Source organism: Haematobia irritans, chromosome 4, assembly GCF_050003625.1.
Source record: "Haematobia irritans isolate KBUSLIRL chromosome 4, ASM5000362v1, whole genome shotgun sequence".
Taxonomy (NCBI): Eukaryota; Metazoa; Arthropoda; class Insecta; order Diptera; family Muscidae; genus Haematobia; species Haematobia irritans.
Window position 1 is genome coordinate 175,351,674 of NC_134400.1, and position 12,183 is coordinate 175,363,856.

A 12,183-nucleotide genomic window follows, 5' to 3' on the forward strand; every position below is an offset into this window, starting at 1 on the left:
GGGAAACGCCGAGTGTAGAACAAAATTTTCCAGAAACTGTTGGACGCACTGGTGGTCAGGACAGTATTTCCAGCGCTGAGGCCAGGAATGGACTTCGTACACAAAAGTGACAACGGATATTGATAGAGGGCATCAATACCTACAATTTGGTATACCACATGTATCTGGGAAACGCCGAGTGTAGAACAAAATTTTCCAGAAACTGTTGGACGCACTGGTGGTCAGGACACTATTTCCAGCGCTGAGGCCGGGAATGGACTTCGTACACAAAAGTGACAACGGAACTTGGTAGAGGGCATTAATACCTACAATTTGGTATACCACATGTATCTGGGAAACGCCGAGTGTAGAACAAAATTTTCCAGAAACTGTTGGACGCACTGGTGGTCAGGACAGTATTTCCATCGCTGAGGCCAGGAATGGACTTCGTACACAAAACTGACAACGGATATTGATAGAGGGCATCAATACCTACAATTTGGTATACCACATGTATCTGGGAAACGCCGAGTGTAGAACAAAATTTTCCAGAAACTGTTGGACGCACTGGTGGTCAGGACAGTATTTCCAGCGCTGAGGCCAGGAATGGACTTCGTACACAAAAATGACAACGGAACTTGGTAGAGGGCATTAATACCTACAATTTGGTATACCACATGTATCTGGGAAACGCCGAGTGTAGAACAAAATTTTCCAGAAACTGTTGGACGCACTGGTGGTCAGGACAGTATTTCCATCGCTGAGGCCAGGAATGGACTTCGTACACAAAACTGACAACGGATATTGATAGAGGGCATCAATACCTACAATTTGGTATACCACATGTATCTGGGAAACGCCGAGTGTAGAACAAAATTTTCCAGAAACTGTTGGACGCACTGGTGGTCAGGACAGTATTTCCAGCGCTGAGGCCAGGAATGGACTTCGTACACAAAAATGACAACGGAACTTGGTAGAGGGCATTAATACCTACAATTTGGTATACCACATGTATCTGGGAAACGCCGAGTGTAGAACAAAATTTTCCAGAAACTGTTGGACGCACTGGTGGTCAGGACAGTATTTCCATCGCTGAGGCCAGGAATGGACTTCGTACACAAAAGTGACAACGGAACTTGGTAGAGGGCATTAATACCTACAATTTGGTATACCACATGTATCTGGGAAACGCCGAGTGTAGAACAAAATTTTCCAGAAACTGTTGGACGCACTGGTGGTCAGGACAGTATTTCCAGCGCTGAGGGCAGGAATGGACTTCGTACACAAAAGTGACAACGGAACTTGGTAGAGGACATCAATACCTACAATTTGGTATACCACATGTATCTGGGAAACGCCGAGTGTAGAACAAAATTTTCCAGAAACTGTTGGACGCACTGGTGGTCAGGACAGTATTTCCATCGCTGAGGCCAGGAATGGACTTCGTACACAAAACTGACAACGGATATTGATAGAGGGCATCAATACCTAAAATTTGGTATACCACATGTATCTGGGAAACGCCGAGTGTAGAACAAAATTTTCCAGAAACTGTTGGACGCACTGGTGGTCAGGACAGTATTTCCAGCGCTGAGGCCAGGAATGGACTTCGTACACAAAAGTGACAACGGAACTTGGTAGAGGACATCAATACCTACAATTTGGTATACCACATGTATCTGGGAAACGCCGAGTGTAGAACAAAATTTTCCAGAAACTGTTGGACGCACTGGTGGTCAGGACAGTATTTCCAGCGCTGAGGGCAGGAATGGACTTCGTACACAAAAGTGACAACGGAACTTGGTAGAGGACATCAATACCTACAATTTGGTATACCACATATATCTGGGAAACGCCGAGTGTAGAACAAAATTTTCCAGAAACTGTTGGACGCACTGGTGGTCAGGACAGTATTTCCAGCGCTGAGGCCAGGAATGGACTTCGTACACAAAAGTGACAACGGAACTTGGTAGAGGGCATTAATACCTACAATTTGGTATACCACATGTATCTGGGAAACGCCGAGTGTAGAACAAAATTTTCCAGAAACTGTTGGACGCACTGGTGGTCAGGACAGTATTTCCATCGCTGAGGCCAGGAATGGACTTCGTACACAAAACTGACAACGGATATTGATAGAGGGCATCAATACCTACAATTTGGTATACCACATGTATCTGGGAAACGCCGAGTGTAGAACAAAATTTTCCAGAAACTGTTGGACGCACTGGTGGTCAGGACAGTATTTCCAGCGCTGAGGCCAGGAATGGACTTCGTACACAAAAGTGACAACGGAACTTGGTAGAGGGCATTAATACCTACAATTTGGTATACCACATGTATCTGGGAAACGCCGAGTGTAGAACAAAATTTTCCAGAAACTGTTGGACGCACTGGTGGTCAGGACAGTATTTCCATCGCTGAGGCCAGGAATGGACTTCGTACACAAAACTGACAACGGATATTGATAGAGGGCATCAATACCTAAAATTTGGTATACCACATGTATCTGGGAAACGCCGAGTGTAGAACAAAATTTTCCAGAAACTGTTGGACGCACTGGTGGTCAGGACAGTATTTCCAGCGCTGAGGCCAGGAATGGACTTCGTACACAAAAGTGACAACGGAACTTGGTAGAGGACATCAATACCTACAATTTGGTATACCACATGTATCTGGGAAACGCCGAGTGTAGAACAAAATTTTCCAGAAACTGTTGGACGCACTGGGGGTCAGGACAGTATTTCCAGCGCTGAGGGCAGGAATGGACTTCGTACACAAAAGTGACAACGGAACTTGGTAGAGGACATCAATACCTACAATTTGGTATACCACATATATCTGGGAAACGCCGAGTGTAGAACAAAATTTTCCAGAAACTGTTGGACGCACTGGTGGTCAGGACAGTATTTCCAGCGCTGAGGCCAGGAATGGACTTCGTACACAAAAGTGACAACGGAACTTGGTAGAGGGCATTAATACCTACAATTTGGTATACCACATGTATCTGGGAAACGCCGAGTGTAGAACAAAATTTTCCAGAAACTGTTGGACGCACTGGTGGTCAGGACAGTATTTCCAGCGCTGAGGCCAGGAATGGACTTCGTACACAAAAATGACAACGGAACTTGGTAGAGGGCATTAATACCTACAATTTGGTATACCACATGTATCTGGGAAACGCCGAGTGTAGAACAAAATTTTCCAGAAACTGTTGGACGCAACGGAACTTGGTAGAGGACATCAATACCTACAATTTGGTATACCACATGTATCTGGGAAACGCCGAGTGTAGAACAAAATTTTCCAGAAACTGTTGGACGCACTAAAGAGCATGACACTATTTCATTAGAATTTCGGCACGAAATAATGAACGTCCAAAAATTGCAATGCAGGAAATTGCTTGACCAACATAAAGATAATTTCATTGGTTGTAACTAATTAAAATTTATTGAATTCTACTGTGGAGCATGCAGGTATAATATATTTTCGCAAGAAAAGTTGTATTTATTCGCTTCATTTTATTTTCACGTGAACTTAGTATGTTTGACTAAAATTCGGTCGTCAAAAGGGGGTATATTAATGAAAATTAGGCTCGTATGTTACCTTGGCAACTCTGCGAACGATATATAACACATAGAAAATGGCGGACAAATTGATATAACAGATATAACTTGTTATTAGAGACGCTTTGCAAAAACGGTGTAAAGGCCAGCAACATTAATATTTTTATAAAAAATAAATAAGATTGAAGAAGATCATGGTACCAGTCGAGCCCGTCCATTTGCTCCTGAGGATTCTGTATACGATCCAATTGTGCCATGTTATTGGAAAGGGTCGCTTTGGTGAAGTTTGGCGCGGTCATTGACGTGGTGAAAATGTGGCTCTAAAAATTGTTTCTAGTCGAGAGGAATGCTCGTGAAGCAGAAATATATCAGGCTGGTACGTTGCGTCATGAAAATATTTTATTTCATAGCAGCTGACATTGTTGGTAAGCTTCATTCTAAAATTATTGGGTCAAAATATATACTTGACGATTGTTTGTTTTAGATAATGGGACTTGGACACAATTATGGCTAGTCACAGATTACCATGAGAATGGTTCACTTTTTGATTACATCGCATACTGTAGATACAAACACAATGCTGAGTATGGCCTTATAAATTGCCACAGGTTTGGCTCACCTCCACATGGATATTGTGGCAACACGTGACAAACCGGCAAATTGCCCATCGTGATTTGAAATCGAAAAATATATTGGTTAAATCCAATTTAACTTGTGCCATTGCTGATTTGAGTTTAGTAGTGAGGCACATTGAGTAGGTACTAAACGCTATGTGGCACCTGAAATTCTGGATGAGAGCACGATTGCTCAACATTTTGATTCATATAAGAAGACCGATGTTTACGCTTTTGGCTTAATTTTATGGGAGATTGCTCGACACTGTTATATTGACATGATATATGATGAATATTAAATGCCTTACTATGATGTGGTCCAGCCCGATCCCAGCATTGAGGAAGTGAAAAAAGGTATGTTAAAAAATAAAAATTACAATTTAAGAATTACCAAATTAACCCGTGCATATCATTTTATGTATCATCTCATACTAAAATTAATTTGCTTTTTACAGGTCGTTTGTTTGTATTGATAAAATGAGGCCCAACATTTCCAATCGTTGGCATGCTTCAGATGTGTTACACAGCTTAGCCAAAGTCATGAAAGAATGTTGGTATGCTAACCCAGTAGCGCGTTTTACAGCTCTTAGAATCAAAAAGTTTCTGTCAAATACTCGGGTCCAAGAAAAAACCAAATATTGATTTGTTACGTGATATCCATAAAATGAAAGTTACAAATCAGGAGTCCTTCCAATTCATGTTGAAGTGATGGATATTAACGATACGCATCATGAACACATCAATTACATCAAATAATTGATAGATGAACAAACGTTTTATATGTTTACGAAAGAGATTTGAAAAATATAGAGTGATTTATACTGATATCTTTGAAATGTTTGCCGAGACGAAAACAATGGAAGCGTGCAATCAGATTGAAATGCTTAGTGTAGAAACATTATTCTGTCCGTCATTGCAGTTGGAATTTCTTTGTGAACTTTTCTCAAAACTGTACGCATTAAAGCTTCTCTATGTTCTGTAATAATTATCGTATTATTAGAGGTGTGCACGTGAGTAATATCGTGACTCACGAATAATTTTATGATTAATTTACCTTACCGAAGTGTTTGAAAACATGAGCATTATTAAAATCGAGTGTTATTAAACTCTTAACATCCCAGGTGTCACTAAAATTGTAATTGAAGCGTTTTATGTTGATGTCTGAAAACATGAGCATTATTAAAATCGAGTGTTATTAAACTCTTAACATCCCAGGTGTCACTAAAATTGTAATTGAAACGTTTTATGTTGGTGAGCAGGAAGAATTTCGTGAGTGTAATTAGTTACTCACGCACAACGACGAATATATTATTTTCGTGACTCACGCTCACGCACGACATTTTGGTTTGTTAATCACGCACACTCACGTTGCTGTCATGAGTGTGACTCACGCACGAATCACGAAAATGTTCGTGAGTCACGACAATTTCGTGTCACGTGCACACCTCTAGTATTTATGTACATAGAATATTTACGTACCTCGTGAGGAACAACATTGGTTTGGTAATATGTAGATCGGAATCCCAAATATTTGAACAATGAAATTCATGAAAGGCGTTTTTGTTTTTCCCCGATACCAAAGAACCTTTTTTTGGTTCACAATGATCAAAGTTTAGCAACGAATCATAAAAAATTGGTTAACCCAGCCTGCCTTAACTTAATAATAAAAAACAAATATTGTTCCTTTGCTTTAAACACTTTTTCCTAAAGCGTTTATATTGAATAATTGTATATATATGATAACATTAGGGAAGGTTTAAGGCCTTTAATTGTTAAGAATATAAAAAACAAAAACTGAAAAAGTTATATATCCTTGTAAATAACCATTTTATATACACTTATATATACATAAATCTATTATAAGAAAGTACTGCTACATTTTTATTGTCGTTTCAATAATACTGCCATATACTAAGTTTTTGAATAATTGCCAAACCATAACCCAAGCTACATTTATTAAATAAAAAAGAAACAATTATTTCTATGTTTATTTTGTAAAAAAAAACGAATAGTTTTTTTAATAAAACATTTTATTTATAAATTAATAAACTGTGGTTTTATTTTAAAAGCATTTGGTGTTAATAAATTCGGAATTAAATTCCGAATGGAAGTGTTATTATTGTTTTTTCTCAATCAGTGTTTGTAAAGACATATTTGGGCCAAATATAAGATTGACCAATGCAATACAAAATATTTTCAGTGTAGATGTAAATTCACAGATCGGTTTATTTTATTGAAGACCTAGAAGGTATATTTTTCCTTTCATGGATCTTGTTGGTTGCTTAGTGAGTTCTGGAGAATACACCAATCGATTTCCCATCTTTTATCAGGTACTATTTGGAACCCTTTGAATATTTGCAATTCCATTTGGCGTATTTGCTTGCTAGTATAGGTATCGTCGGTGATATATATGCAATCAGCAATGGCTGGTGGAAATAGCTCCTCATATTTGGCAGCAATAAAGAGAGCCGTAACACCCACCAATTGCAAATGGGAACGTTTTGTGTCCTTAACAATTTGCAAATAGCGATCACTAATGGCCACAGCCAATTGGAATGTTTCGGCAACCAAATGGAATTGTGTATGCACTTCAATAAGAACTGCTCGCATTTTAGCATAGAGCTCAGCTCGTCCTTCCAAATGATTTTTCATAACAGGTTGTTCAGTCTCTAGCTTGAAGAGATAAGCGTATATATCGTTTACATAGTCAGAGACAAGGACCAAGTTTTCAGAGTCTCCATCATCAATGTCCTTGACATCGTCTAAAAGTTGGTTGAATGTGATTGAACACTAATAATTTTCAACTTATTTTCCTCAGTAGGGGCTGTGGCGGCAGCGGCATTTGTGGGTTCAGTTTTAACTTCTTTGCGGTTTAAGGTAGTACCTGAGTTGGATTTGACCAATGGTTGTTTGGTATTTTGAGAAATGGCAACTTTGAGTTTTATTAAGGATTTGCGCCATAGATTACTGCCTTCGCGGCGTAGGGTGGTTTCCACAGTAACACCTGAATCAGTCTTGCTAGTTTTATTAATAACTGAAACAGATTAACAAGAAATTTGTGAAATAAATAAATTCCTAACAAATCGAAACATAACAGGATGAACTTACTTTTAACTTGTTGCACTTTATTTTCGACCCTTTTTGTGGTCAGCGTTTTGACTTTATTTTGCCCAACTTGCAAATGTGAGTTTGTTGATGCATGACGTTGCAAACCTCCTAACCCGTGTGGTCGTTGTTGAACTTGTGCCTAAGCGCACCGAATTGGAACGTGTTAGAACTTTGCGTTGTGCTGGAACTGCGGTAGTCACTGTTTCCCCAGTGGCAACATTTGTACGAGTAGCACCTCCAACTGTGGTCGTGGTTGTTGTTGTCTCTTCCAGTGGGTGTCAACCCTTGCTTTGGTGGCGCCCAAAACATGTTGCAGTTTTGAATCTTTCAAACTGAAATGAGGTAAAGTATAGGTTAAAGTTTACATTAAAATAACCAAGTGACTATAGTATGATATCTCAAACTAAAAGCAGAGATTATTGGATATAATTTTTGGGGCTTTTAAATGAGCAAGTAATAGATAAAATATTAACCTTAGAATTTTTCGATTCCTAACAAGACTTGATAAAAATATACTCGTCTTCATATCCAGTGCCCCACACAAGCTCCCTAAATCACATTGTGGTTAGGGTATCTGCGAAAAAATGTGCCTGCCAAAAATATTTATTTTAAGCTCCTTAAAATATATACCAATCGACTCAGAACCACCTCCTGAGTCAGTTTAGCCCTCGGTGTTCGTCCGCCTTACCATGTATTTGTTGTTCACAATATTCAGGCTACTATTATTAACCGATTTTGATGAAATTTGGTACATTGTTGATGGAAGAATGGGGGAATATAATTACAAATAAAACAAAAAACTGTTTGATTATGTTATCAAACAAAAATTAATGCCCAAAAAGTACTAAATGTACCAAAAAACTAATTTGGAACTACCTGTGCCAATACTTTTGTTAATCAAAAAATGTACCTTGTTTTAATTTTTTATAATTTAAATATTGAAAGAACAAATTCTGTTCTAAAATAAAAAATGATCTATATTCTTAATGCAGTTGCAATCCAAATTGAAATATCTTTTAATTTAAAATAGCTTCGTATAACTTTATAAATATGGTTTTTAAACAAAATTGATTGGTGTGTCAATATTTATGTGGGTCGCTGTATATATTTGCAATTTTAATTTAGTATTTTGCTAGAAAAACCGAACGTAGTACTCACCGTAGGGTGTACAAATTGTCCTATTAAGGATGCACAGAGTAATATCTGAGACAAAGTGTGACAATTTCGAGTAAAAATTAATCAGTTTCAAAAATTAGATTACCTACACACAAATTTATGTTTTTACATAATTTAATAAACTGGAATATAAATTATTTTAGGAAAAAAGAGAACAGTTGTTCAATATCGGGAAAATCGAAAACAAATTTCTGATTGGTGGCAGAAGTCAGACTACAATTACAAAAAGAATTACCCTAAAATGGGAAAACTGGTTTCATATGCCCCTAAACAGAACGGTGATCGAGATGGGATATCGAAAACAAAGCTTTCACAGCACGGACTTATATTAACTAATAGGTCCAATGGTATATAGTTTTCGATATGGAATACCAAAGTTTGAGTTTAGCCGCTAAAATCAATGATAAATCCTCGAAAAGAGAATAAAATTGTAACTTCTTGTTGCAAATTTTATTACAACTTGATGGGGAATGATGCAATGCATGAATATGTAATCGTAAAAAAGAGCGCAATAATGCCATCTTAATGTTGGCCTTAAAATAGGAAACTTCATTCCCTTGGACATGTAGATGCTTTTCAAAATAATCATATTGAAGCGAATTTGATAGCAAAATGTTCGGACACTTTGGTGGTCCTAAAAGTTTAGCAGGTCCATAGAATAAAAATTACCACCTACGTTCGTTCAGCCACAACAATCGCAATGTTCTAAAAAATACCTTTATTTGTTATAAAGGCATGTTTTCGTGAAATTCTCAAAAAAACATGACAGTGGCAATAAAAATTATATATCCACAATTTAAAAATTGCAATTTAAATTAACAAACGTATTTTAATTAATTACCTAATATTTATACTTATACATAAAATACAAAAATTTGAATTTCGCCAGATATTATTTTATTTTTATTTCCATTTACTTAAGCTATTCTTTAAAAGGCCGATTAGGCGAACTACAATGTATTACTCAATATTATATGAAAATATAAAGCATAAATTAATCAAAATTATATTAATCAACTAAAACGTATATTAGAATACGTTAAACGAAATTATTTGACAAATTAAATGCAAATTATCCAAATGCGAGAGTATGTTTTTATTTCCAGCCATATGTTTTTTGACCTGAAAATCAGAAATTTAAAAATTGATAGAGTTAGAAATTATATTTTTTCATGATCATTAATATAAATATGATTCAGTTCTATCTACTCAAAGTCAATAAAAAACAGTAGTATTTTTAATAGAAATTCATTTATTCATTATTAAACTATGATAAGGAACAATTATAATAAGAAAAACTATGTACTAATTTCATTAATAAAGAAATAAAACTAATCAATATAGCATACATTATTTATTTTGGATTTTCATTCGAAGGCGGTGGAACCATTTTTGGGTCCGAAGTCGCAGTGGTAGACATGCTTGGACCATTCGAAGCCACTGTCTGGGTCGTAGCTCTCGAATTATTTACCGTATTTAATGAAGATGGTCGTGAATATGGGATATTTTGATTTCCATATGGATACTGGTTGTAATATTGAGGGTATTGGTAAGTAGTGGGTAGTTGCATTGGCCGTGGAATTTGTTGCAATTGTTCATTTTGTATTCTTAATCTGCGTAGCTCTTCTGTAATTTGTTCAAGTCGCTGCTCTAGCTGGCGCCGACTTAAACTTTCTCTATCTTGTCGACGCCGTATGGTTTGCCTTCCATTATTGTTTCCTCTACTTCTCCTATTGTTACCTTCTAAGGTGAGATTAATATTTAATTCTATTGGAATTCTTATTGGCTTCTGAAAAAGAAGATTTCGTAAAAATTTGTCCAAATATTTGTCCAAGATAAAAACTCACCATTTTATAGAATCTATAATTTTTCGGTAGCGCTTTATGTTCACTCGTTGATTAAACGACAGCAACTGATCTTTTTTTGAAATTTCAATCCGAGCTAGGACATTTTTGGAGATGCCATATGTGTATTTATTCGGAGATGCCACAACCCAACAAACACAAGGATGAGAATTTTTCATATTTAACGCCATATCAATTTGATAGTGAATCCCATCTTCAGGTGTGTACTATGTTCGGTTTTCGAGTTGAAAATCACTTTATTTTCGCGATTACTTCTCCTGAAATAATCAAAATTATAAATGAAAACAAACTTATACTTATATTATAAAGTAACCGCGAAAATTTCAACTCGAAAAGTGAACATAGTACTTACCTTTAAACATTAATTCAAATGGCCTTGCAAATTGCTTGCTTTCAACAAAATTTCCAATAGGCTTGAAGCATTAAAATGAAATTAATTTGAAAAGTTGTTGCTAATATGTTGAGAAATTGTTGCTAACGTGTTGAATTCTATTGTTTAGGGTAATGTCTGTTTTTTGTTGAGAACGCGAATTTCTCACTAATTTTTCATATTGAATTCTAAGCTAAGTCATATAAAAAAATCGCATATAAACAGTTTTAGAGAAACATCATGCATTTTTGGTGCTTTGTATAAAGAATAGTGTTTTTGGATAAATTAAATATTTCACGCCAAATATTGTACACACTAAAGGTGTGTAAACACTAAAGTTGTGTACACACTAAAGGTGTGTACAACGTTCAGTTTTCAAGCCGAAAACAATTTTGCTTTACTTGATTAATTTTAAAACGTTAAATGTTTCGCAAGCAATGTCCTTCATCTTGTCCATCCATAATTTTATAAGATTTAATCATAATATCCTCGTTATACATCTTTTTTGTAGATAAAATTATTTTTTATTCATTTTTGGCATTGATCATATTTTGATGAAATCTTATGCAGTTATGGAGATTGATTCAAAAAACTAAGGGTATGGTCACACAAATATTTGTCCAAATTGAATGTCAAACTGGTTTGGCTGTGGCGAATAATTCTTTTTTCATTTCTGTTAAAAATTTGTTCAGTGTGACCGTACCGTAAGTGCAAATAAGATGGTTTCCGGGGCGAGAACATAGTATCCACTTATGTGAATGTGAGGCCACGATTTTAACAACATAACTTACAATTAATATAAAAAAAAAAAAATTCTTTGAACCAGTTGAACCTTCTCGAAAGCAATCGGTTTTGTTGAATGCTGACTTTGCTTTCAAGAAAATCTCCAACATTGGAAACATTAAAATTAATTTGAGAAGTTGTACCTAATGTATTGAGAAGACGTTGTTATGTGTAAAAAAATTCTCAAATTGAATTCTAATCTAATTCTATTAAAAATGTTTGAAGACATGTTGAATATAAACATTTCTCGAACGCTTGTGTTTGTTGGGACATTCTACATGTATAACCAAAACGCAAAATGGCGGCATAACCAATACGCAAAATGGTGGCATCTCTAATGCAACGGGATATTCATTCTATAAGAATTTCTCGATCTATGATAGAGTTAATAAATCTTTTTACAAATAAAATTTTGCACTCTGTTCAGTGATATAAATTTCTTTAATTTAATAAGTTTATTAATTTGACAAATTAGTTTTTAAGTGTTTTAAGAAAAAAAAAAATAAATAATGCCAAAAATAGATAGAAATATTTTAATTTCTATTTTAAAAAATTATGAAAATTTAGAAGAACTTTTGCACTACTATAGTGACAAAAATTTAGCATTTCAATCGGTAGTCGATAGTATGAATGCAATGAAAAATCCAAAGAAATTCCAAAAATTAAAAAACGAAAGGCATAACAGGCGTATTATATCATATTATGCCGAAAAAATATTGCAG

General features: G+C 35.7%; 2 protein-coding genes and 1 pseudogene across 2 annotated transcripts; 1 reads left to right on the forward strand and 2 right to left on the reverse strand.

Moving 5' to 3' along the window:
• The first annotated feature begins 3,332 nt into the window (after positions 1–3,332).
• LOC142235233 (TGF-beta receptor type-1-like) lies at positions 3,333–5,144 on the forward strand (annotated as a pseudogene).
• A 1,008-nt stretch (positions 5,145–6,152) lies between these two features.
• Positions 6,153–9,090, reverse strand: LOC142235234 (G2/mitotic-specific cyclin-B-like). Its single transcript, XM_075306497.1, has 2 exons — positions 7,268–9,090; positions 6,153–7,193 (listed from the first exon to the last, which is right to left on the reverse strand). Exon 2 carries the CDS (start codon positions 6,809–6,811, stop codon positions 6,422–6,424), a length of 390 nt encoding a protein of 129 aa, XP_075162612.1. The 5' UTR covers positions 6,812–7,193; positions 7,268–9,090; the 3' UTR covers positions 6,153–6,421.
• A 593-nt stretch (positions 9,091–9,683) lies between these two features.
• On the reverse strand, positions 9,684–11,923 carry LOC142234583 (uncharacterized). Its single transcript, XM_075305748.1, has 2 exons — positions 10,291–11,923; positions 9,684–10,232 (listed from the first exon to the last, which is right to left on the reverse strand). Exons 1-2 carry the CDS (start codon positions 10,291–10,293, stop codon positions 9,798–9,800), a joined length of 438 nt encoding a protein of 145 aa, XP_075161863.1. The 5' UTR covers positions 10,294–11,923; the 3' UTR covers positions 9,684–9,797.
• Positions 11,924–12,183: the final 260 nt, after the last annotated feature.

Coding starts and splice junctions, on each gene's coding strand:
- LOC142235234 (XM_075306497.1), bottom strand. CDS start 6,811: ATGAAAAATCATTTGGAAGGACGAGCTGAGCTCTATGCTAAAATGCGA.